Here is a 24,615-nt window from a genome sequence, read left to right as displayed (position 1 = left end):
ATCTGTCCTTAGGCGTCACAATTTAGCAACTAATTACAACATTATGTTTGTTGTGTCCATTGAGTGAATATTCCGAATATTTATTTTTAGACGCCCCGGCATCTGTTGCTTTGTGTGATGCTCCAGCTCACCAGGAGGTGGAGCCTCTGAGCAGCAGCATCGCCTGTCCACGTCCTCCACTCTCGGTTCTAGATCCGAAAGCTGCAGACGCGTGTTCGTCGTCGCACATGCGACCCCAGCACCGCTCCGGTGACACGCTTCCATGTCAGTGAAGTCTTTGTTTGACACCGCCTGAGCAGAGGAGTTGTGCTGGCGCGACATGGAGAAGCAGAAGAAACGTTCCAACCAGTACGGAGCTGTGGGGAAGACGCTGGAGGACACGGACACATCAGGCGAGTTGACATCGGTGGGAATGAGTTACACGGGTCCTGCCTGTTCTAGTCATTTATGCGCATCATTGCTATTGTTTTTTCGTTTTCTGCAGACTAAAAATATCTCCACTTGTAGGCAAATGGTTTGCAAACTTAATTCCTTCAAAAACTGTTATCGACCCCAAAAAATATTTCTGATTTCTTGTCATCATTATGTATGTATAATTTCAGTGTTTAGGATATTTGCTAATGTGAAACGTTTGGAACTATTTCCCGTCTCTGATGGAAACAGTTGCTGATTTCTGGGTGTTAATTTATCGCAGAAGTGCAGAGTAGGTTTCACTGATGTTTATTCATCATGAGCTAGATTTAATTTTCATTCGTCATAAGTGAATTATGTTTTATTATCTTTCAAAATATGTATTGTGTAATAGTGTATATTTTAAATGATAAAATGTACGGATTATTGGGTATTTTTGTTAGATTAATTGTCTTGGAATTTTCTCCTTTTTAATGCCATTACGTTTTTGATATTGATGATATTAATTACTTGATATTTCCTTTTGTATTGTAGATTTCTAAAACATGTTTTTATTTTGTTTTTTCTATTTTAAAACACTTTGATGTCTTCATCACATTATTTTTTTGTGGACTTTATTTGCAACTAAAGACGATATTGTCCGCTGCATGTCAGCGTTTACAGCAGCCTGCAGCATTCCTGCAGTGTCTGACAGCATTCACGCTTCATGTCAAGCTCCTCCGGCCAACGTCTTGTAGCCATGTCTACAGCTGAGTCCCTGTGACACTCTCTAACATGCAGAGTGACTCCAGACCACTTCCTCCGCTGGTAAACCTGACGAGGCTGGAGTGTAATTAATTGTGACAGGGTGAAATTAAAGAGTGAATTCGGGAGCCTGATGAAGACTCTGTGGGGGGCGGGGGGCTTGTGTGTTTGTTCTTCCTCCTTCAGCGGATGATAACACCAGGTCAGGTAATTAGAAGCCAATCTGAGGCTGAACCGGATGAGTCATCGCTCCGGGTGAGGAGGAGTGGGAGGCTGCAGGGAGGAGGGGTGGGGTGTTAACCAGCATCATCTCTGGATCACTGGTGACATCCAGCGCTGCAGTCGAGACCACAGCCTCCAGAGAGCAAGTCCCAGACTTTGAGGGCCCTGAATCCAGAAGCTCCACTCTATTGGTCATGTGCGTGCTTATTTTTGACTGGAGAAGAAACATTTATCCCCAAAAATAAATCAAGAACTGAAATGTTTTCAAACTCGTACTCTGTGCTGTGATCTTGTCTTGGTCTCAGGTGTCTGACGACAACACTGTGACAACTGATTCTTCTAACTCTGACCTCAATACCAGCTGCTCTGAAACTCAAAATGATGCTCTTCAGTTTGAGGGTTTAACTGTAGTTTTCTCCTCTCCTCCCAACCATCTGTCCTCCCGAGCTATGTGCCCAAACCTCTCCTCATGATAGGCTCAGCTGTTGTTGACTCCTCTGCCTCCTTAGTCACAGTCATCTCCTCCGGATCCACCCTGCCTGCACTCTCCTCATCGCCTCTTCATTCTGTGTGACTTTTCTCCTCCTCATAACTACAACTCCATCCATCAGCTAGCCTCACTGTTGCCATGGAGCTCCTATTATCACTCTGAAATAGCTCCCTGTTTCTCTGTCTCCAGAAGACGTCATTTCGATGGCTGACTCATCCATCACCGTGGACGACATCGAAGGCGAGCTGGTCAAAATAGAGCGGATACGAGACGTCCTGGTGCGGCGGGAGTCTGAGCTCAGATACATGTGAGCCTCACGTGCGCCTGACAGAAGCCCTGCCAGGAGCTGGAGCCGGTGTTGGCTGTCACATCTGTTCCGCTGCGTGGTGATCCGGACCCCTGGAGACGCTCCCCTGCGGAGTCCGTCCCCCAGGAATCGCAGTGTCAGATCGCTGGAGAGGAGGCAGCCAAGCGCAGCCTCACACTCACACACATTTTTCATTGTTAGAATGATTTTCCTCCTCATTATTTCACACTATAGAAGCCGCTGTTGTGCTCAGGTGGGAGGATGAAAAGTATCTGTGTGTGAGCCCTCTGAATTAGAGACATATCCATGTCCTTTTATGTCTAATATTTTGAGATAGAAATAGTTTGTTTGGAGGGAAAAAAAAGTATTTTTATGCAGACATATTCATTTTTTCTCATCCTGTAATAACACCGCCAGATAAGATGCGTGTGTCGGCTGAGTCAAAAAGAAAGAAATGACATCTGATACTGAAACACGTGAGTCACTCCCTAATAAAGCAGAGACTCAGCTTGACCTGAGTCCAGCGCCGCCAACATCCACAGGAAATTGTGTTTTGCCAATATTTATAACTGAAGTCGGCTTGTGATGTTTGCTGCTGCCGTTGATGGTTATTCATGTCAGTAAGCGGTCTATTTTCGTCTGCTGTGGTGAAGGCTTCCTGCGGGAATTCCAGTTTCCTCCCGCTGTCCAAACCCCGTCTGACTCTTTGTCTTCCAGGATGGACGACATCCAGCTGTGTAAAGAAATCACTCACCTGAAGAAGGAGCTGCAGGCGCTCATCTCCACTCCAGGTGAGGTGATTGCGATGCCTAGTTTCGTCCCGCAGAAACCTTGTTTTATGTTCGACATCATGTCACCTGGCAGACGCCGAGAAGTCCAAGGAGCATCGAGACAGAGAAGAGGAGTTGCTGCAGCAGATCAACAAACTGGTGGAGACCAGAGACTTCCTGGTGGAGGACGTCGAGTTCGAGAGGCTCAGGTGAGCAGAAACTGTCGACTCACCAGGCTGGACCTTTAGATTTAGCAGCCATTTCCCTGCAAATTTCAATGAAATACTCACATATACGATGAAAGATATTAGGAATTTAAAAGTAAATGAAATGCCTCTACAAGCAATTATGTTTTCCTGTGGTTGATATTTGGTCCGCACCTGATCCGGTCCTGTGACATTTAACGCGGGGAAACAGGATGATGAGGAATGATTGCGTGAAGGACGTGTTGTCTCTGCAGAGAGCGCGAGGAAGACAGAGAAATGGCTTCGTTTCTCCAATCCAGGATGTCTGGAGCGACGAAAGGTCAGTGAAGGTCCGAAGCCATCAAGTTAAAATGTCAGCTGGGAAACCCTGGGATGGAATCCTTCTGTGTTTTGCCTGAGTTTGGTCTCTGTAATCTTGTTTCTGAAAGCTTCTTCTCTCTCACTGTCAGGAGCGCGCCATCGCCACCAGGTGGCGCCAAAAACTCAGCGGACGCCGTTCATTGCCAAAACCGGACTGACGCTGCTGAAAGACTGCTGCGGCTTCACTTGCTCTGTCATGTAACACTGATTTCCATGTCACTGGAAGGAGTTGAAGCTTCAACACAACAGAAAGGGTTTCTGTCATGATATTGTAGGGTGTCAAACTGAGGGCTCACTGCTCGAACACAGGTCGGAGGAGAACATCTTGTGGCCCTGGACTCGACTGAGATCTTGTTTTGTTTCTTCTGGGTGTGCAGTGTTCATCACCCAGCCTAAATGGTCGCACATATCTGAGACACTTGGCCCGCCTCCTGTGGCCCCTAGGGAGCGGTGCAGATCCAGAAACAGGTTCACATGTCTGACAGAAGTGTATTTAAGCTTTTGAAATAAGTGAGGTAGATATTCTTAACAAGGTTACTGTGCTGCACTGTGACTCATGATGACTATGTGAATCAACAAATCCTTTTTCCTTCGGTTTACCCCCAAATTCCGTCACCTTTGTGGTTACCCATTAGACATTTCTGGATGTTGATCTGGCCTGTAATGTTCGTGTGACTCCTGCAGCGCATGCATTTAAAGGCTCAAACGTTTTTCTACACAAGCTGCTGACCAGGAGCCGGAGAAATCACGCCCACCATTATGGTCACAGCCGGGTTGTGGCTGTCGCTGATAACAGCTGTCGCGGTGGCTTTCAAGCTGCTCTGGCTGCACATGAGGCGAGGCAGAGCCTGAGCTCACAACTTACTGTCAGTCTGCTCTAATTGGGATCCAGTCGGCCAGCGCTTTCTGCTCGTAGGCATTTAACGTTCCCTGGAAAAGTGATGCGGCCAATTATAAACTTTCTCTGCTTCACACTTCTTATTCTGCTTTGACGGACGATGTTTTTTTATTTTATTTTTTTCGTTTCTGCCTGCAGTTCAGGTTTTGATCCCGTGGTATCGTGTGCTGAAATGTGGGAGGATAAAAGAGGTGGTGCAGTCGACCGCTGAGAAGAAACCCCGATGGAAACGTGGGCTTTTACAAAGGAGAAGGGCTGTGGAGGAAATACACTCACCAGCCATGAGGTCAGGCAGTGGTCAGTACCGATCCAAAGAGGCAGCAGTGAGGGATGCTAGCTTCAAGCCCTTGAGAGGCGGGAGCATCAAACTCAGTCAGGCTAGGGGCCAAAATGTTAGAGCCAGTTGAGGTTGCAGGTCAAAGAAATTAGGAAGTTATTGGCATTAAATGTGGAAATGGAAGATAATGTCATACATCACTTTCATCGGCATCCATTTTTGTTTTAATTTTCAGATCAATTTTGGACAATTAAGCTTGAACTCTGGACTCAAGGGAGTAGAAAAAAAATGTTCCTGTAATAACCATCGTAAGTGTTCCACCATTTGTAATTATTGGAGAACTCAGTATTTGAGTGGGATATCATTTATTATATAACGAGATTTCAGAAGTGTGTACGGAAACATTGACAGCCCTGTGGGCCACGCAGGGCCCTTGGAGCAGCAGGTCGGTGACCTCGGCCTTGATTTTGACACATGAGAGTGATGTAACCGTGGTGCTTGAAGTCTGGGTTGCTGCCAGCACTGTTTACTTTTGGACCCACTGCTGTCTCATGAAGAAAAGTGAAACTACACGTCCGACTCCTTGTCACAAGAACCGTCCAGAGGAACGCTTCTTCGCTTGACAAGTCTTATTAAAGAACAATGTGTCTTGACAGTGAAGTCTCTGGGAGAGGAGCAAATATTATTCTGATGCAGTAGAACTGCTCCCCACGTCCCTTTGGCTCAATTATCCCTGGTAAACACTCACATCCTGGTCTCCCTTGGCTACGTTGAAAAGACTCAGCCAAGTGGGGCCTGAAGGACTTTGGGATTTCAGCTGAAGCCTGGGAACGCTCAGACCGTCGCTGACTTAACCTCCAAAGCATGGTCTTCTGCTGCTTATGTTGCCTTAAGTGTTGCTCTTTGTGATCTGAGCTGTTATTGCGTCGTCGCTGTTGACATTGTTATTCACAGGTGTTTTTGTACACAGGTGTGTTATCAATAAATAACTTCACTTGAAGTACTGTTTTTCCTGCTGTAAGTCATCAGTGAGTCTGGAAATATACATCATACTCAACTGTACGTATTTACCTCCTTGTCGTGTTGTTATTGTTGGATAAGAGCAGCATTAAATTCTTTGCTCTCTAATGCACTTTGATTTATCATTTAGTCTTTAAAATGAATCCCCTTAAATTAGTTTCAAAGCGTTCGCTCCTGTCATTCCACATTGTAAACGTCACGACGACTTGCAGTTCAATATCTGAACGGTGGGGGCGCTTCCAGTAGAACCTGATCTGGTTCTGTCCCTTTAAGTCGTGACGTCGAGCAACTGGTGCTCTAGTTCGTTGTGCGAGCAGCAGCGGCGGCGGTCTGCTGCAGTGAGGAGCGGCGCTGCCTGGTGCTCCCATCTCAGGGACCTCGGCGCTCGACTGGGTCCTCCACTGCCCCGAACATGGAGTTTTTACTGGGGAACCCGTTCAGCACTCCGGTGGGACAGGGCATCGGTGAGTTGACGGAAACAGCCGAGCCATTCTCCTCATTCTCCTCGCCCTGTTTTTAATCCAACTAGACAATCGTTCTCATTCAATCATCTGTAGTATGCCATTGATTCGACTATCCTATTTTAATTCATTTATTCTTGACTGACAGAAGCGCAACGGCTTACGCTTTGATTGACACCGTAAGTAGGCAATCGCTGGAAGGAAGGCGGGGCTAAGTTCATTTTTTCGGAAACTCTAATTGGTCGCTTTTGTGGCACTCGAACTGACCAATAGGACAGCGGGATGCTGGTGACCCACATCTGATGGACATTTAGCCGATGCTCCTTAATGCGTTTTTAAACGATTGATAGAAACAAGGCAATACGTCTGTTATATATATATATATATATATATATATATATATATATATATATATATATATATATATATATATAGTGTATACATTCATGTACAAAAACATTTTTTGCTTGTGACGTATCGGGCACCTGCTCATTTATTAGCAGGTGCCCATGAAGAAAATGGTGCTCTGTTTAGCCCAAAAATGTACACTAGCTCGATAGAACAGACCTATGTGATAAATGATGTTAGAAAGCAGAAGCATGTTCTGTAATTATAGATCTATGACAGTGTTGCATGTTTTTGTCATCATACTAAAAGAAAATGAGGGATTCCGTGACGCCGCTGAGCTGGAGTGAAATACATCCAGTCTGAATGTACGACCTGGTGACCCCAGTCATGTTAAGTGCAGTCCGCACGGCACCTGGCAACAGGATATAGAGTTGTCCTGGTGCGGGGAGTGTCTGGATGAGTCGGGAACGGTGTGTGTGGTATCTCAGCAGCTGAGGAGCGGATCAATAAGCACATTTCCTTTGTTAATATTGCCCTGTTGAAATGCTTGTAACTTCCCACAGAGCGTGCAACCGGAGCCAGCCTGCCGTCGGAAGACTGGGCCCTCAACATGGAGATCTGTGATATGATCAACAGCTTAGAGGAAGGGTGTGTTTGTGTTTACTATCTAAGACGCCTATCTAAGACGCCTTCTGACCGGTCTCTGATTCCAGGCCCAGAGATGCCGTCAAAGCGATCAGGAAAAGGATCGTTGGGAACAAGAACTTCAAGGAAGTGATGCTGGCGCTCACGGTGAGCGGCTCTCGCATGCCAGAGTGTTTGTTCTTCTCAAACCGCTTCAAGGGACGTTGTTTTGGTGGCCAGGTTCTGGAGACTTGTGTGAAGAACTGCGGCTACAGATTTCACATCCTGGTGACCACCAGGGATTTCATCGAAGGTGTTCTTGTCCGGTCGATCATCCCACGGAACAACCCTCCCCTGGTCCTGCACGACAGAGTCCTCAGCATTATTCAGGTGTGGGAGAGTGTTGGGAGTCGTCCGTGCTCGGTGTCGTCCGCCTGCTCAGATGTCTCTTTGTTGTTGTTTGCTAAGGCGTGGGCTGACGCATTCCGTAGCTCACCTGACCTGACGGGTGTGGTGTCGGTGTATGAAGACCTGCGGAGGAAAGGGCTGGAGTTTCCCATGACAGAGCTGGACGGATACTCGCCAGTTCCAGCTCCCAAAAAGGTACAAACACAAGCATTTTCATCTTCTGAAACAAACAATTATAACAAGTTAAACAACATCCGTAGCACTTTATGTGCATGTTTTAAAAGTACACATTCAGTGTTTGTCTTTACTTTCACGTTTAATGATTGATGCTGCCTAAAGCTAGCAGGCTCAAACTGCTGTGACGCTAACCAGTAAAACAAAGCAGTTATGTCCAAAAATGAAGAGTGAGATGAGTCAAAACTGGAGTTTAAGATATTAACTTTGATATGAATGTTGAAAAGGAAGAGTCAATATTGGAGCTTGAATTCGAAGCAGGCCTCAGGAAGGAGACGCCCTTCCCATTAAAATTACTCGGAAATCCGCCGTGCTTCTTTAATTCATGACTTCCCTTTTGCAGATTCTTCTCTGAAAGTGAACATTCAAATGTGATTGTTATTCTGAAGATATTTTGTGAGACATGTTTTAATGTTTTTTTTAAACATGACAGCAGAAATATAGACACGATTAAGGGACGAAAACCTAGTTATGATGCCATTATGTAGTTATCGATGATGTCAGAGGAGCAGCAAGAGGGAGCTTTACAGGACCGTAGTGGTCACTGCTATGATGGGACATGGGTAACGTGCACTGGAAGATAACTTTCTTTACTAGTTGAATATGATTGTATTGTATTCATTGATATAATCATCCCATTTCATGACAGTTTTTCCTCCCCTATGGCTGTTAAATTGTAATAGATTGAACATAACAAGATTAATTTACTGTGTAATACTCATTTTAGCATCATTTCCCTAAAAACAAATACATGAATAAAAGATATTGCAAAAAAAATAGTAAATGAAACTGTATCTAATAAAATAGTATATTAAACATATAAAGTCATGGAGTATTTTTTCCCATCTTGTCCTTGTTTTATAATATTTAAGTGGCAAAGTTAAATTCAAGACTACTTTTCTTTCATCTCCTTGTATGACGCCCCTCTCCCCTGCCTCCCTTACCTCTCACAAGTTCATGTTTGGGCCTTCAAATGTTTGTATTTACCAACTTAGACTTGAAGTTTACAAAATGGCCACCTCGCTCAAAACATCTAGGAGTGACAAGGACTGTAAAAATGGCTGACGCTCCGTGCCTGTGACCTGTGTCCAAAATATGCGTTATAGCGCTGCAAAGATTCTCTCTCTCGCTCTCACTCTCTTCCTTCCTCTCTCTGCCTCTCACCAACTGGTGTTTCGGTGTGCTTCCCTGGTTCTCCCTCTCGTTTCTCTCGGGTGATTTGCGCTCTTGACTGTCCAGACTCCGCCTGGCAACGGTCCTGCTGTCACTACGCTCCCTGCTGCGGTGCTGTCTTCCAAACACCCTCTCATCCCGCCTCTGACCTCTGAGCTCAAACACATCCTAGACGGGCGGGAAGCCCTCACGCCCTCACAGGTGAGCGGCTGCACTGCGCCTCAGCCAGGCGCTGTGTTTCCCGCCTCTTTAACCCAGCCGTGACCTTGCACCGGCAGGTGAACACACTGAAGGCGGAGCTGGGAGTGGTCCGCAGCAACCTCACCACCATGTCAGACATGATGAGTCAGCTGGACCCGGTCACGGTGAAGCAGGCAGACATGGAGCTCCTGGAGGTAACTTCAGAACCATCCACCTTCTCTCATACACATCAGGTTTTCCAGAAATACCTTCTGATGTGGCCCTTAACTGATCTCCTGTCGTGCCTGTGTCGCACCTTGTGACCCACCACGACCCCCCCGACCCACACATGCTCTCTCTGGTTGTGTCATTAGCAGCTGTACACCGTTTGTAAAGACATGCAGGACCGGATCGTGAAGATTGTGCCGCGGCTCAGTGAGGAGAAGCTGATCGAGGAGCTGCTGGCCACCAACGACGAGATGAACACGGCCTTCAGCCGCTACCATCGGTGTGTCTCTGCCTCTGTCAGCTAGCGCCGTAGAAATGAAGTCTCGGTCGAGGTGGAAAACGGTGGCAGCACCTGAAGAAGAGCACAACGCTGAGAATTATGGCTTTGACTTGACTCTGACACCATGTCCTTGTCTGCAGGTTCGAGAGGAGATTGACAAATGGCCAGAACTCCACAGAGAAGGTAAAGAACCACCCAGGTTGTGAGCAAACCATGGCTGAAGATGGCTTCATCTTGGCTTCCCTTCCAGAGCCACACATACGTGAACCTGGCTGACGTCCAGGCCGGCAGCCAATCGGAGGACAGCGCCTTCAGCCAGTCCAAATCTGACAGTTTGTCCAGCGACATGGCAAGATTAAGTGAGTGTGGCAGCAGAGAGCTGGCGTTCCCAGCCGTGACCCGACTTCTTAACTCGTTTATGTTTGGGTGGCAGGTACGTGTGACGGCGACGACTTGGACTCTCTGATGCAGAAAAGAGACTCGGAACTTCAGCAAAGCCCCAAGTAAATATGGCCTGGTGATGGTGCGGGTGTAACCGTGACAGAGTTGAGTCGGGGAAAGTTCCGACGTGAGGAGCTTTAAACCAGTTGGACATGTTTCTGCTGGTGCATTTGCAGCTGAAGAATCAAGGTCAACCCGCTCACTCTAGCGCTCCTCCGCTCCTCGCCATGAGGAAGCTATTACGACCTCTTTGGCCTTTTGTTCATGTCAGACAGCAACTGGAAAGAATCACTTTACATTACGACACGTTTGTTTGGGTGTTGCGTTAACTAATCCTGTTATATAGAATAATGTGATGGTGTAATCTGGATTATTGTGCAATACAGCAGAGAGCCAGAATCTCTTGTGTTTCAGTGGACAGAGTGACGGAGTGGACGGGCTGGCGAGGGCCACGGATGGGCTGCTCAACACCAGAACGGTGAGAACAGACGTGTTTCATTATGATTAAAAATAACTTCATAGTGGCCCAGCTTTGACAAGAAAAATGTGTCCTTCAACACGTACACAATGTTAGCGATGGCCAAGGTCGTCTGTTTTGATAAGTGGGGGTGACAATGATTATAACGGGTTTTACTTTCAATTTCGACATGTTTCAAACTTCTCCTGTCTCATGAATCCTGCTGCAGTGACACTTTTTGTCCACTTCAAGCTACCTGCTCGAGTTGTTTATGCAGAAAGAGACGAGGAATATTTTATGTCTCTTTTACATGTCGCGTCATTGCTCCGGTTTCTTCCTCTGCTTTTCTTCCTTTCTTTCTCTCTCACACTTGGGTGAAGCGCTGATCTACGTGTCTTGGTTGCATTCATGAGTGTTGGAATTTTCTATACTGCTGAAAATAACCAGGGCTACGACGGCTCCCCTGCCTGAACTGATGCCCATGGTGATGGCAGTCGACTGAGGCTACGTAACTACGTAACCTTTTAAAATTGTATAAGTCTTGACCCATTAAAATAGTCGTTAAATGCCGAAAGTAATTCAACGACAAAAAAAGTACATTAACATAAGTGAGATGGCGAACAAAACAAATCAGTAGTTATCTTAGCTTGTATATTAATGCTCTACATTGTGATCTGGTGTATTTTTACACATTCTACAGTTCATTGAACACTTTTTTTTAACTGACTTTCCTAAATGTATGTAACCATTTGGCTTTCATGAAGCGTTCCACTGTGGCAAGCCAGCCAGTGAAACAGTATTGACACTAATGCAGGGGGCTATGCTAAATCCGTAGCTAATCTCTGACCTGCTCATGCATTAATGAGTCTGAACGTGTCTGTTGTATATATTCTGGGCCAGATTCTGATTCTGAAATTCACTGGACTGTTGACTGACTTCAAAAGCATCACTTCCCTGTCTGTTATTCTCTGTGTGAAGGAGTTCAGTCCCGCCTCCTCCCATGACTCCTCACCCAAGTTAGACTGGATGATAAAGAGAGGAATGGTGGGTCCAAGCCTGAGCCGTGTGCTGGTCGTACCTCACAGATTCATCCCCCCATACCTCCTGTCACATGGTCGTCATTTAGCCTCATCTTTTCCGTGCGACTTTTGTTTTGGTTTCTGGTTAGATGTTGATAGTTTGCATGAACACCAGAGTGGGAGCTCTGCATGAGAGGTGTGTGGCCCTGATCTGCTTCTCATTCTTGTCCTCATGGAATGTTGCTGCTTGTGAGCACATGATGTTTTCAGTGGCCTGAGTTGTCATGGTGACGATCCCGATCTGCCGTGTTACCTTCACTTACACCTCCTCGTGTTACTCGTCCTCAGATCCCGATCAACCAGTCCACTGTGATGGACGACATCGAGAAGTGGCTGACGCTGGATGACGACGACGTGAGTGAAGGTTTTCACTGTGCGACTCATGAGGATTGTTTCTGTTGGAACAAGGCAGACGTACAATATTTGGCTGATGAGAAGCAGAGGGAAAGTTTGCTAGGAAAATATACTTGAGTACATTTACTCAGCACCACCAGAACAAATAAATATCTTAGTGTAGTACTCAGTGTAGGGCAAAGGGGGCGCCACCGTTTTTACCTCGTTCGTCATTAAAAATTGTGCTTTTTATTCAAACAATGATCATAATTTGTGGCTGTGTTTTTTTAGTTTGCTGACTACGAGGACTCGGATGGTGTGACCAGTGAAGGTGAGCGCTTGTTTTCTGACTTGAGTTTAAATGGCGATCACAGTTTAGTGTTGGAGCACCGTGCTAAACAATAACAAGCCTTACAAGAGTTTTACTTCAGAGCAGAGCATGGCAGTGTATTGGATCGTTGTTGACATATTACCAGGAAAGGAAATTTCACGTGACATGCCATTAAAAGAGAGCGTTAGAGGTGGAAATGTTTAGTTGATAAAAACAAGTTATGTGAAATATGTTCTGTGATCAAATAGAAGACGAAAATGATTTTTTCAAAAGTGAAATATGTATCACATATTTTTGTTGACATTCAAACACTTTTTTAATCTTTCCTTTTATTGATATATCGTTATGATTCTATATGATAAAAGCAAAGCTTCGCAAATGTTGCGTAGCGTGTGTGAGATCCTGTCAGTCTGAAGACCAGCACTCAAAATGAAACGTAAATTGTGAAACTTGAGAAAGTAATGTTACCTCTGTGTACCGTTCACCCACTATATTATGCTTAAAGAGTCTTATTTTGCACTGGCTGGTGACAAGGTCAGTTAGAAGCCAAGTGCTCGTGTTTGTTAGCTCGCTTCTCAGTGTTTGATCATCAGTAATAACGCAGTCATGGAAACTGTGTTCTCAGCTTTAACCAGCAGGTGGCGCCAAATAGGCGTCTAATGACGTTAAACTGTTCAGTTGTGTTGTTAGTAGAAGAAGAACAGCTGTACCAGAGGGGTAAATGTTGAGCCTAGTTTTCTCTCCCCCCTGTAGAGTTCGACAGGTTTTTAGCTGGACGGGCCGAGGCAGCGGAGCGTCTGCCATCCGTCCGGGCTTCGCAGAACACCAACCACTCAGAGTCCTGAGGCCGACCCAAGCCTGCTGCACTAACAACGGCGGCGAGGATCTGCTCCCGACCACTCGCTAACCGCCCGCTCAAACTGGAAAACAAGCCCATGATGGGGCACAGACTTGGACTCGCTGTGACTCGCTGCTTCCTGCACAGCATGTGTTTGATGTTCTACTCGTGGTGGACCGGGGTCCCGTGTGTCTGTGTGTGTGCGTGGACTGCAAACCTTTGCACATTTTTTATGGTTCAATATCCGCGGTCGAAGAGTCTGTTTCTGAGGTCTACTTTGGCGCATAGATGTATTATATTATGGAGAATATTTGTGAACGATTCGGATGGGTGAGAGGGTGTTCAGTAGCAAACACTGTGCGACAGAACTTGGCTGCTTCTTAATCAGACGGTGTTGTGTTTGTGTTCTTAATCAGTTCATGGAACTAAAAGACCTTTTTTACATGCAACATTCCTTTGTGACCTCTTTTTTTGCCTGTTAATGGCCGCCTGCCATATTAAACTGAAACCACTACCTGACGTTGTCTCGTTTTCATTGCATCAAGATAAGTGCGTGACGGTTGTCGACAGTTTTATTTCATATTAGAGCTACATATTTGAGCTTCATTGCCGTTTTCTGACAAGAGGGTTCTGTCACTTAGTGAGAAGAGATGACGCATTTTCTGTTAAATTTCTGCTTCTCATCCGTCAGATATTTCGTAATGTGTAAAGTGTTCCAGAAATATTTGTTTTGCAAAATGTCCTCTTTCGTTATTACACTTATCGGAACGATGAGTCAAGTTTATAAAGAGAAAGAGGAATGAGGACAGTACTGTTATGAAGCAACTGTTGCTGACTCTGGCGTTTTTAAGGTCACAAAATGGACGAACTTGAACCATCACTCTCTGCCAGGACCTCCGTCCATTCCCTAGATGAGTGATGATTGGAGAAAACATAACAGTGTGTATCATAATACGGAATGTTATGTTTACATCGAGCAACAGGTGACAGCGAGCATGACAGCGAGCGTACGGGTGACTACTCTCGTCCTGTGGTAGGCGGAAACAAGTCACATGTCCTTTACACTCGCCCTCTGATTGGCCGACTGGTAATACGCCCTTTCATATTACGTGACGTTCAATGCCACGCTGTGACTGCGCGCCGCTGCTCTCCGAATCACTTACTCTAAGTCCTCCGCCGTCATGTCGCTGAGAAAAGCTGCTCAAACTTTGGCGAAACCCCTCGGCGGGGTCCTGCGAGCACCGGCTCAAGTTTTAAACCGGAGTTATGCTGCTGTCGCTGAAGCGCGGGCGGTGTTGAACAACGAGCTGGACGGAATCCGAGCCGCGGGGACGTGGAAAGCGGAGAGGATCATCACGTCCATGCAGGGACCTCAGATCAACGTGGACGGCAGCAGCGGCGGTGAGTCTCGCGCGGAGCAGCAAAACAACTGATGCTTGTTCAATCAATTCGCGTCGTCTTAGCTGTCGCTATTACTGCTCTAACAAACCACTGTCCTCGAACGCATCATGAAGTCGGACTCGTGAAGTTCAAGCTGATGGTGTTGCCTTCAAATGACGTCGGAGGTTTTAATGTTGTTGAACTTGACTCAAGTCGGGTCAAGTCACGGTCGGTCACTGTTTATGTATCCGTTGCCTAACTAGTTACCTGATGAAAGACAAACCATTTAACGTCACCGACGAGGAAAAGTAGATTGAATCAAAGTCCTAAACCGAATAACGCCTTTGCCACACACCTGTCCACTCACAACCCGCGCTCTGAATAAACCAAGTAAATAAAGGTGGAATGATTCAGCTTCGAGATTTAAGCATTCAGAACCTTCAAGTCATTTAATCAAATGGACTTCGACTAGAGCGTTTCAGTGCCAGCTTATTTTCGGAGTTGCGTTCGGGTACTCTTGTGTACTAATATTAGAAAAGTAGATTTATGCATCAGAAAAATCTACTTTTACGAATCAAACTCCATACAAATAACAACGGTGTCAGCATCTCGTGTGTGTATTGCATTTACTCTTTACGATCGATCGATCAATTTATTGAGGCTTTCATGAGGCCTGAATCAGTCTTAGACCCAGACAGGATAGGTTTTGATGGCCGACTTCATGTGTTCGCAGGTATCCTGAACTTCTGTGCCAACAACTACCTTGGCCTGTCGAGCCACCCCGAGGTGGTCCAGGGTGGGATCGATGCCCTCAAGTCACATGGTGCGGGACTGAGCTCCGTCCGCTTCATCTGTGGCACTCAGGTCAGCAGACAAGGTTCCATCGGAGTTGGGATGGTGAGTGAGAGAGTTCTGGTTCCATGTCCAGGATCTTCACAAGAATCTGGAGCAGAAGTTGGCCCAGTTCCACGAAAGGGAGGACTGCATCCTCTACGCCAGCTGCTTTGATGCCAACGCTGGACTGTTCGAGGTCTGTCCGGCCAGGTTTGACCAATGAGGAACCAGTGAGTAATCGCCGTGCTTCCAGGTTCTGCTGGGTCCGGACGATGCGGTTCTGTCTGATGAGCTCAACCACGCCTCCATCATCGACGGGATCCGACTGTGTCGGGCCAAGAGGATGCGCTACAAGCACATGGACCTGAGTGACCTGGAGGCCAAACTCAAGGAGTCTCAGGTCCGTTTCTGTGGTCCTGACTCTGACTCAACAGCACATCTAGCCAGCAACAACGTGACAATGAGAGGCGGTACATTTAAAACACAGGCTGTGTGTACTCAGGCTGTGTGTGCATGGCTCTTAGTTTACAACTCAAATATACGGCGGCCATTTTGGAACCCAGGTTCCGCTCAGCCTTATCTCCATTAGAGATTTCAGGTTGCTAGTGTTGCTTGTAGAATTGGGCCGCACCACTGGGTCAACTCAGGTCCTCGCACTGACCCTAAGCTGTGTCACCCCTGGTTCCTCCTCAGTCTTCTCGGATGCGGCTGGTGGTGACGGACGGCGTCTTCTCCATGGACGGCGACGTGGCTCCGCTTCAGGGGATCTGTGACCTGGCGGAACAGTACGGCGCCATGGTGTTCATCGACGAGTGCCACGCCACCGGGTTCCTGGGAGCCCGCGGGAGGTGGGGAGCAACAACAGTGTCGTAGCTCCAGAAAGAGGGTGTTGTCTAAATGCTGTGCTCCTCAGAGGAACCGACGAGCTGCTGGGCGTCATGGACAGAGTTCACATTGTCAACTCCACGCTGGGAAAGGCTCTGGGAGGCGCAGCTGGTGCGTTCGCCCTCGTGTAACCTTTAGCAAGGACAGGCTGGGGATGTTTGCTCTGTAGTTCGATGCTTTGATCTTCTCCCCCTTGAGCTGGAAGAATCACATTTGAAAAGTGGAAACACTTTGTAACTGGTTTAATTCTCCCTTGAACTTCAGTTGTTTCAGGCGAACTGTTTGGCTCTCTCTCTAGCGCCATCTGTATGTCACACATATCGCATCAGTGTCAAGCACCAGCATGAGGGGAAGCCAAACTCCCACAGTGCCTTGCTCCACTTGACTCTGCTGGTTCTCCTCCGATTGAGGTTTGATGCTTCCGTAGGTGGTTACACCGTGGGACCCAAGCCGCTCATCGATCTGCTCAGGCAGCGTTCCAGACCGTACCTGTTCTCCAACTCCCTCCCCCCTCCTGTGGTGGGCTGCGCCACCAAAGCGGTCGAGCTGCTTCTGGCGTCCAATGAGATTGCTCAGAGCATGACGGCCAAAACCATGAGGTACGTGGCCGCTTTTCAGAGGGACCTGTTCACAGTGGCATTCACCCCAGAACAGAAAGATGTTGTGCTTATAGCTATGACATGTCACACGACCCACACCTGACTGTCTCTCAGCAAGAGTGTGTGTAAATGCAGGGACCTGTGGTGGGCTGTGTTTGCCCTCTGGTGAGCTACATTTAGAATGACTGTGGAGGAGATGCTTGAGTCTACAACTGTGTGCTTCAGGTTCAGGAACAAGATGACGGAGGCGGGTTTCACCATTGGAGGATCCGCTCACCCCATTTGTCCGGTGATGCTGGGTGACGCTCGACTGGCCTCCGTCATATCTGAGGACATGCTGAAGCTCGGTGAGTGTGTTCCGGTTGTGTGTTGTTCTCCTTAGTGTCTGTTTATCTTTCGAATTAAGTGTGTTCAAGCGCTCTCGCTCTTCTGGTCACAGGGATCTACGTCATCGGCTTCTCCTACCCTGTCGTTCCGAAAGGCAAAGCCAGAATCCGTGTTCAGATCTCGGCAGCGCACACGGACGAGGACATTGACCGCTGTGTCGACGCTTTCATCCAAACTGGCAGAAAGCATGGTGTCGTTTCTTGAACCTGAAAAGACAAACAGTGTTTGCTGCAAATTCCAGTTTACTGAGGACAGGCTGCTTGTTACAGAGAGGTTGCTGAAGTTAGGTTGCGTGCTTTGGTCAGCAGAGGTCAGTGTTGCGCTTGTGACAAATGTTTTGCACAGAAGAGGATGAGTGTGATGCTATAATATTGCGGCTCTACATCTGCTGTTTGTTACACCTGGTGCGGTTTTATGGATGATTTGAATAAAAACAAAGCTTCTCTTGGTCTGAGATTTACTTATGTGATGTACGTCATGTTGAATTAAGAACAACAGTACCTACAGAAAAAGTACCTGTTTCATATTTCTGCATTAGCCTTCAAATAGGACTACATTTTTTGTCAATTGGATTAGTGCATGAAGTTGTTTATATTTAATATTTTCTGAAGAGGTACATTGGGTTTTTTTTAAACCAAGACGCATATTTCTGAATCATAATTGGATCTATAATCTTGCAAAACTTCATTACCAGATTGTGAAAACAAAATCTGTAAAAGTTCGTGAAACTTAAGAAGGGCTAGCATAATGACCGTACAAGCCAAATACTCTTTTGAGCTGTTTCCTAATTTTAATAAATCGAAAGGTTTGGAGCTCAGTCTGCGTCAGTGCCTCATGCTGCCTCCTGTTGTCTATTTCGCGCCAATATCACCAGTAACCCCGCCTCTAACTGTGACGACAAGGGGTATTTTTTCCGTCTGCTCCAATAGCAGCGTACTGTTTTGCGCGCAGCCAATGGGTGCGCCGCAGAGGGGAGGAGCCTGACCAACTCGCGGGAAACAGACCGGAGGCGGATCACTTTTTTTCCCGCGAACCGGAGCTGACGGGTGCTTTGTCCGAACCCACGCCGACCGTTTCAACCGAACAGAACCGTTTTTTCTTTCTTCAGTCTCTGAACCTCCGCACTGCTGGTCCATCATGTCTGGCTTCGACGACCCCGGGATCTACTACAGCGACAGCTTCGGCGGAGGCGATGGACCCGGCGTGGATGAAGGCGGACAGAAGCGGATGCAGATCAAGAAGCGGTTCCGAGAATTTCTGCGACAGTTCAGAGTCGGAACCGACCGCACTGGATTCACTTACAAATACAGGTCAGGCGTTTTGGTCGACTTTATTATGCGTGTTTGGGTGGCCGTGTTGACGTGTCATGGCGGCCACAAGTTGAACTTCAATCCCCTCGCGTTTCAAACCATCGTCCATTCCTTCACTTTTCCGTTAATTTGGGGCTTTTCCCGCCTGCAGAGATGAGCTAAAGAGGCACTACACCCTGGGAGAGTACTGGGTGGAGGTGGAGATGGAGGACCTGTCCAGTTTCGACGAGGATCTGTCCGACTGTCTGTACAAAGTTCCCTCGGACAACCTGCCGCTGGTAATGCGCGCTCTCCTCCGTCAGAGCGCAGGTCAAAGTGTCTCTTTTGTGACTGACGTTCTGTTGCAGCTGGAGGAAGCAGCGAAGGAGGTGGCAGATGAGGTGACCCGCCCCCGTCCTGTGGGAGAGGAGACAGTGCAGGACATCCAGGTCATGCTGAAGAGCGACGCGCACCACGCGTCCATCCGCAGCCTGAAGGTACAAAACCCTCTGAGCCTCCACCTGCCAGGTCCTTCACCGTCCCTCTCTTGCAGTCGGAGATGGTGTCTCGTCTGGTGAAGGTCCACGGCATCATCATCTCGGCCACAGCGGTGAAAGCCAAGGCCACCCGTGTCTGCCTGCAGTGTCGCGGCTGCCGCGCCGTGGTCAACAACATCCAGCTGCCGCCAGGTCTCCAAGGCTACGCTCTGCCACGCAAGTGCAACCAGTCAGTGGCCACGTCGCCGCCAGCCAAGTCCGCTCCCTGCTGACCAGTGAGCTCACGTATTCCTCTGCCTTAGGGATGGCGCCGGACGGGTCAAGTGTCCCATCGACCCGTACTTCATCGTCCCAGACAAGTGTGTGTGCGTGGACTTCCAGACGCTCCGCCTGCAGGAGTCTCCGGACGCGGTTCCGCACGGAGAAATGCCACGTCACCTCCAGCTCTACTGCGACAGGTGAGTTCAGCTCAGCAGGCGAGGGGTGGAGCTTGTGATGATGGCTGTCTTCCCCTCGCAGGTACCTGTGTGACCGCGTCGTCCCCGGCAACAGAGTCACCATCATGGGAATCTATTCCATCAAGAAGATGGCGGCAGTGAAGCCCAAAGGCCGAGAGAAGGGTCCAGGGGTGGGGATCCGGGCGTCGTACCTGAGGGTGGTCGGCATTCAGATGGACACCGAGGGAGCAGGTGGGTGCCGGGTCTGGCCGCGTGTGTGTTCTGTGGTGCCGCTGGTCTGACCAACTGTGGGCCGGCGCAGGTCGGGGAGCGACCGGGTCGGTGTCACCTCAGGAGGAGGAGGAGCTTAGGTCCCTCGCCGCCACTCCCAACGTCTACGACTCCCTGGCTCGCTCCGTGGCACCCTCCATTTATGGCAGCGCCGACCTGAAGAAGGCCATCACCTGCCTGCTGTTCGGGGGCTCCAGGAAGAGGTGCGTGACCCAGCCCCTGGAACGACCTTGAGCCCTGACCTGGTCTGACGGCTGGTGTGTTCGCAGGCTTCCGGACGGTCTGACCCGGCGAGGAGACATCAACCTGCTGATGCTGGGAGACCCAGGCACAGCCAAGTCGCAGCTGCTGAAGTTCGTGGAGCGCTGCTCGCCTATCGGGGTACCTGCCGCCCCGCTTCTGCTCGGCCCTCTCCTCACTGGCTAACGCTGCCCCACATCTGCTCCCAGGTCTACACCTCCGGGAAAGGCAGCAGCGCGGCAGGTCTGACTGCCTCTGTGCTCAGGGACCCCAGCACTCGCGGCTTCATCATGGAGGGGGGCGCTATGGTGCTGGCGGACGGAGGAGTGGTGTGTATCGACGAGTTCGACAAAGTGAGTGAGGCGCGTCACGTTGGCAGCGTGAACCGGTGAATGATGCCGAGAACGTTTCAGATGCGGGAGGACGACCGGGTGGCCATCCACGAGGCCATGGAGCAGCAGACCATCTCCATCGCCAAGGTGAGTCCTCAGCCTCCTGCTTCCTCAGACAGCTCCCTCAACTCTGGCACCCGCAGGCCGGCATCACCACCACGCTCAACTCTCGCTGCTCCGTTCTGGCCGCCGCCAACTCCGTGTTCGGCCGCTGGGATGACACTAAGGGAGAGGACAACATCGACTTCATGCCCACCATTCTGTCGCGTTTTGATATGATCTTCATCATCAAGGACCAGCACGACCAGCAGAGGGACATGGTGAGAAGCCGCGAGCGCCCGCTGTGATCTGGGTTTGAGACCGGCCTTCTCTGCAGACCCTGGCTCGCCACGTGATGAACGTCCTGAGCGCGCAGACGCAGACGGAAGGGGTGGAGGGCGAGATCCTACTTGCCACCTTCAAGAAGTACATCGCGTACTGCAGAGCGTGAGTGGCACCTCCTTCGTTCAGGGCTCAAGTTCTCCTTCCTTTAAGTCCTCACTGAGGTCTGTACGCTGCAGTAAGTGTGGGCCGCGACTCTCGGCCGCCGCTGCTGAGAAGCTGAAGAACAGATACGTGGTGATGAGGAGCGGAGCCAGAGACCACGAGAGGGAGACTGACAAGAGAGCCTCCATCCCCATCACTGTCAGGTCTGCACCCACTTTTCTGCTTCTTTTTCATTCCTCTTTTCTTTTCCTTATTATAGTTTTTTCTTTTCTTTTTAGTCTTGTTCCCTTTTTTTCCTTTCCCTCATTTTTGCTTTTCTTTTTCTATTTTTTTCTTGTATTTTTCCCATTCTTTTTATTTCCTCATCTTTTGTGTTTTCCTCTTTATTTTGTATTCCATCCCTTATTTTTTCCCCTCTTTTTCATCTGCAGACAACTGGAGGCCGTGGTGCGAATCGCAGAGTCTTTGGCGAAGATGAAGCTGCAGGCTGTGGCTGGAGAAGAGGAAGTGGACGAGGCTCTCAGACTCTTCCAGGTGTCCACCTTGGACGCGGCTCTGAGCGGAAGTCTGTCAGGTGGGCTTCAACTCTCTTGTCAAAATCAAAGCAGGAACAATGTCTCCAAGCATGCTGGTTAAATCTCCTGATAAAGAGGCTGAAGTGCGCCATCTTGTGTCCAGGAGTGGAAGGCTTCACCACGCAGGAGGACCAGGAGATGATTTCTCGCATTGAAAAGCAGTTGAAGAGACGATTTGCCATCGGCTCCCAAGTTTCTGAACACAGCATCATCCAGGACTTCACCAAGCAGGTACACCTCCCCACCTCCCACCATACACACACGTTTGTTTTTCTGTCCTTGTGGGACATAGTGACATTTCTCATTGACATAACCCTTTCCCCAGCCTCTCCCCCTAAACCTAGTCTTCATCCTCAAATTGAGGCTTAACCTCGTGAGGTCCAGCCAAATGTCATAAGGTCCTCACAAAGCAGTGTTTTGTCAAGAGTTGTTCCCCACAGAGTAGGATAAACAAGCCCACACGCAGCAGAGCTTTCTCTACTGTGCAGTATTTGTGTTGTGACCTCTCACTTGGTTGCCGACAGAAATATCCGGAGCACGCCATCTTCAAAGTTCTGCACCTGATGCTGCGGCGGGGGGAGCTGCAGCACCGCATGCAGAGGAAAGTGCTCTACAGAGTCAAGTAGAAACACGCCGGTCGTTCATGTAAATAGTTTTGACGTCTGCTGGTGGGAGCTCTTCTGTGTTCGTGTGGAGGGAAGATCGGTGTTCGATCGACACGGAGGTGAAGAACTGTTGACAATTAAAGGGTTTGGCATCAGTTTATTGGCTTGTTTCGGTGTAGAAATGGACGATGCATGTAACGGCTCTGCGCAGCAACAGGTCGGATTGTGCCGCACTAAAGGATGTATATTCCCATTCCAATGGTTGCGATGGTGACGCAGAGGCCCACTGTCAACTGCATGACGGGGGAAAATGAGAAAGTGGCACTTGTGCTCGTCGGTGGATCCGTTCCTGCTGCGATGCTCAGCATTTTCTGCAAGTCATCAAAAACCTGCGAGGAGGAACACGGAAATGGCTTAGTCAGCAAATTTGTCATGAAGCAACCCAGAACACGGCCCTCTTTAAAACATGGGACTGAAGTTTGAGACGAAAATATTGAGGGATTTTTTTTTTTATTCCCTCTCTGATTAAAAAAAATGAATCAGCAAATTTAATTAAAACATGGACTCTACAAGTGAAAACAAGATGGTTGACTCCTATAGCCTTGTACACTCTTCACCCTGAACAATATTAATGCATGTTGTAAGGTTAAGGATGTGATTCGGCTGGTCATGTGCAAAATGTGGTTTTAAAAAAAACCTTTTTCTGAGGCTAAATTCTAAGATGTCATCTACCTGGTCATTTAAAGTCTAAGTTGAAGGCGAAAATTCCAACATCTGAAGCGGCACCGCTCAAGACAAGTATTAAAACAAGCTTCTAAGGTCTTCGACTGAGGATTTCCGGCGCCCTGTGACAGACCATCTGGTCCGTGTCCACCTGCGTGACTCACCCGGATGTTGAACTCAAAAGCGGCAACGGCCTCGTCCAGCACGGCGGCCCGCTCCTCCTCCGTCAGCTCAATGCCGTTCATCCGACTCCGGTACAGCTGCTTGAACCGATTTGGACTCGTCACGCCGGGAAATGAGAAGAAAGACAGGCCCTGCTTGCTGGTCAGACCCAGAGACTTCTGGGTGATTTTGCCCAGCACCTGACCTCCCGACAGGTCACCAAGGTAACGGGTGTAGGCGTGAGCCACCAGCAGAGTGGGACTCTCCTGGCCAATCTGGAACACGAGGTTAGATCCCATCAGGAAGGTCAGCGATGCTGTGATGTTCCGGGCTGGTTCCTCACCTGCCGGAGCCTTTGGGTGTATTGGAGTGTTGCTGTGGGGACCACCACACTCCTCTCCCAGTCTGGGCCGAGGAAGTGCTCCAGGTCTCTCTGCAGGGAGTCCAGCCGGGCCAGCTCCTGAGGGAAGTAGATGGGCGCCACTGCTGGATGGGAGGAGTTCCTGTCTAGCTCCTCCTCCAACACCTTGTAGATCTCATAGAGGGAGCACAGCAGCACCTGCAACAAGCTGAGGTTCAGCTCATTCATGACTACTGCCACCTGCTGCCCCACTGAGCTCATCGCTATCAATGATATTCAGATGCTAAGACTGTATCATATTGTGTCGATTAAGTCAATGTAGCAGAATGATATGGAGGTTAAACTCACAATATCTCATCCTCATTCTCTAAACCCCCCCTCCTCCCACGCGACGCAAAGTTTGGGTCTGACCTTGTACTGGCCAGCTGTGACCTGGCCTCTCTGGTAACTGAGCATCAGCTGCGTGTTCTCGGCTCGCTCGTGGTTTCTCTTTGTTGCCTCTTTAATCTGCTCCGACAAATCACTGTGAGGGCAGAGATTTTACGTCGGGTTACAGGAGATGAAACATGTCGAATGTAAAGCTGAAGACTACAGTTTGTCAACATACCTGCCGACCTCCGACGCCTGATTCCTCTGCTCTCGCTTCGTGGTCGCCATCTCTGCTGTTAATATTACACCTTTTACGATGGTTCGAAAAAATAATTCAAGATATTTAGCAAGTTACTTGTGAAGGTTTTGATCTGGGCTGAGTTTCCGAGATCTTGGCTGCATCCTTCTGCTTTTATAGGAGAGAAGACGCTGAGTCAAGTCCTGAGTAAACGCTGATTCATGTTACCAAAGCATTACAAGCACTTTGAGGACAACTGATGCTGAGTTGTTATTTTACTTATCTTGGGTGTAATGTAGCACTTTATACACTGTTTTCTTTAATCAACTTATTATTTATCATCTGAATATTTTCCATTCTATGATTCAAGCTGAAAGTCCCACTGAATAGATTTATATGAGTTCAAGTTCAAGTCAACTTTATTCACTGTTCACTGTTTACATCTCTAAAGAAGATTTAAGTGCAAGAAAATAAAAATTGAACACAGCTTGCGTAAGAGGTGGCTACTCTTACCCAAAGACTTGAACGTGACGTGAAATAGTGTTATATTTAACTCTATGGAAAAGTTAAGATCCAAACAATAAAAAATGGCGACAAAAGTAGGTAAATTCCAGTGGTATTTGGATACGTTTCAATGTGTTAGGTGACTGAACCTTCGTTCTATAAACCAAATAAAAAAATATCAGGCTGTAATCGTGTATATTTATGCACATTATTGTCCTCATGTGGAGCATCAGGCACCCGC

The 24,615-nt window shown here is 48.2% G+C and overlaps 5 protein-coding genes across 11 annotated transcripts; 4 read left to right on the top strand and 1 right to left on the bottom strand.

Moving 5' to 3' along the window:
- Positions 1-189: 189 nt before the first annotated feature.
- zgc:171844 (uncharacterized protein LOC100151763 homolog) lies at positions 190-5,693 on the top strand. Of its 3 annotated transcripts, none has more exons than XM_053851643.1 (6): positions 190-392; positions 2,057-2,174; positions 2,892-2,965; positions 3,039-3,153; positions 3,405-3,469; positions 3,600-5,693. In XM_053851643.1, the coding sequence occupies exons 1-6, from the start codon at positions 320-322 to the stop codon at positions 3,710-3,712; spliced, it is 558 nt and encodes a 185-aa protein (XP_053707618.1). In that variant the 5' UTR covers positions 190-319; the 3' UTR covers positions 3,713-5,693. The 3 variants fall into 3 exon arrangements, with proteins under 3 accessions (XP_053707618.1, XP_053707620.1, XP_053707619.1); XM_053851645.1 differs by having other exon boundaries at positions 3,405-3,479; XM_053851644.1 differs by having other exon boundaries at positions 257-406.
- Positions 5,694-5,953: 260 nt separating this feature from the next.
- tom1 (target of myb1 membrane trafficking protein) lies at positions 5,954-13,634 on the top strand. Of its 5 annotated transcripts, none has more exons than XM_053851605.1 (16): positions 5,956-6,169; positions 7,078-7,162; positions 7,228-7,306; positions 7,379-7,528; positions 7,607-7,741; positions 9,020-9,154; positions 9,232-9,348; positions 9,511-9,641; positions 9,782-9,824; positions 9,892-10,000; positions 10,075-10,144; positions 10,497-10,560; positions 11,518-11,583; positions 11,907-11,972; positions 12,243-12,282; positions 13,036-13,634. In XM_053851605.1, exons 1-16 carry the CDS (start codon positions 6,118-6,120, stop codon positions 13,125-13,127), a joined length of 1,434 nt encoding a protein of 477 aa, XP_053707580.1. In that variant the 5' UTR covers positions 5,956-6,117; the 3' UTR covers positions 13,128-13,634. The 5 variants fall into 5 exon arrangements, with proteins under 5 accessions (XP_053707583.1, XP_053707580.1, XP_053707582.1 ...); XM_053851604.1 differs by having other exon boundaries at positions 5,959-6,169; positions 9,508-9,641; XM_053851608.1 differs by lacking the exon at positions 9,020-9,154 and having other exon boundaries at positions 5,954-6,169.
- A 581-nt stretch (positions 13,635-14,215) lies between these two features.
- On the top strand, positions 14,216-17,654 carry gcat (glycine C-acetyltransferase). Its single transcript, XM_053851612.1, has 9 exons — positions 14,216-14,521; positions 15,234-15,364; positions 15,429-15,530; positions 15,588-15,734; positions 16,028-16,182; positions 16,248-16,330; positions 16,647-16,818; positions 17,044-17,165; positions 17,258-17,654. The coding sequence occupies exons 1-9, from the start codon at positions 14,302-14,304 to the stop codon at positions 17,407-17,409; spliced, it is 1,284 nt and encodes a 427-aa protein (XP_053707587.1). The 5' UTR covers positions 14,216-14,301; the 3' UTR covers positions 17,410-17,654.
- Positions 17,655-18,228: 574 nt separating this feature from the next.
- mcm5 (minichromosome maintenance complex component 5) lies at positions 18,229-22,458 on the top strand. The gene is made up of 16 exons (XM_053851510.1): positions 18,229-18,515; positions 18,667-18,793; positions 18,863-18,991; positions 19,048-19,220; positions 19,294-19,449; positions 19,511-19,680; positions 19,751-19,922; positions 19,989-20,100; positions 20,169-20,312; positions 20,373-20,438; positions 20,495-20,671; positions 20,728-20,837; positions 20,912-21,040; positions 21,269-21,411; positions 21,516-21,643; positions 21,937-22,458. Exons 1-16 carry the CDS (start codon positions 18,343-18,345, stop codon positions 22,036-22,038), a joined length of 2,211 nt encoding a protein of 736 aa, XP_053707485.1. The 5' UTR covers positions 18,229-18,342; the 3' UTR covers positions 22,039-22,458.
- hmox1a (heme oxygenase 1a) lies at positions 22,166-24,018 on the bottom strand. Its single transcript, XM_053851511.1, has 5 exons — positions 23,871-24,018; positions 23,675-23,786; positions 23,246-23,461; positions 22,905-23,177; positions 22,166-22,406 (listed from the first exon to the last, which is right to left on the bottom strand). The coding sequence occupies exons 1-5, from the start codon at positions 23,918-23,920 to the stop codon at positions 22,251-22,253; spliced, it is 807 nt and encodes a 268-aa protein (XP_053707486.1). The 5' UTR covers positions 23,921-24,018; the 3' UTR covers positions 22,166-22,250.
- Positions 24,019-24,615: the final 597 nt, after the last annotated feature.

This window comes from Synchiropus splendidus, chromosome 19 (genome assembly GCF_027744825.2).
Source record: "Synchiropus splendidus isolate RoL2022-P1 chromosome 19, RoL_Sspl_1.0, whole genome shotgun sequence".
Classification (NCBI taxonomy): domain Eukaryota; kingdom Metazoa; phylum Chordata; class Actinopteri; order Syngnathiformes; family Callionymidae; genus Synchiropus; species Synchiropus splendidus.
Note: the sequence above shows the minus strand (reverse complement) of the source record. Positions and strands in the feature narration are given on the sequence as shown.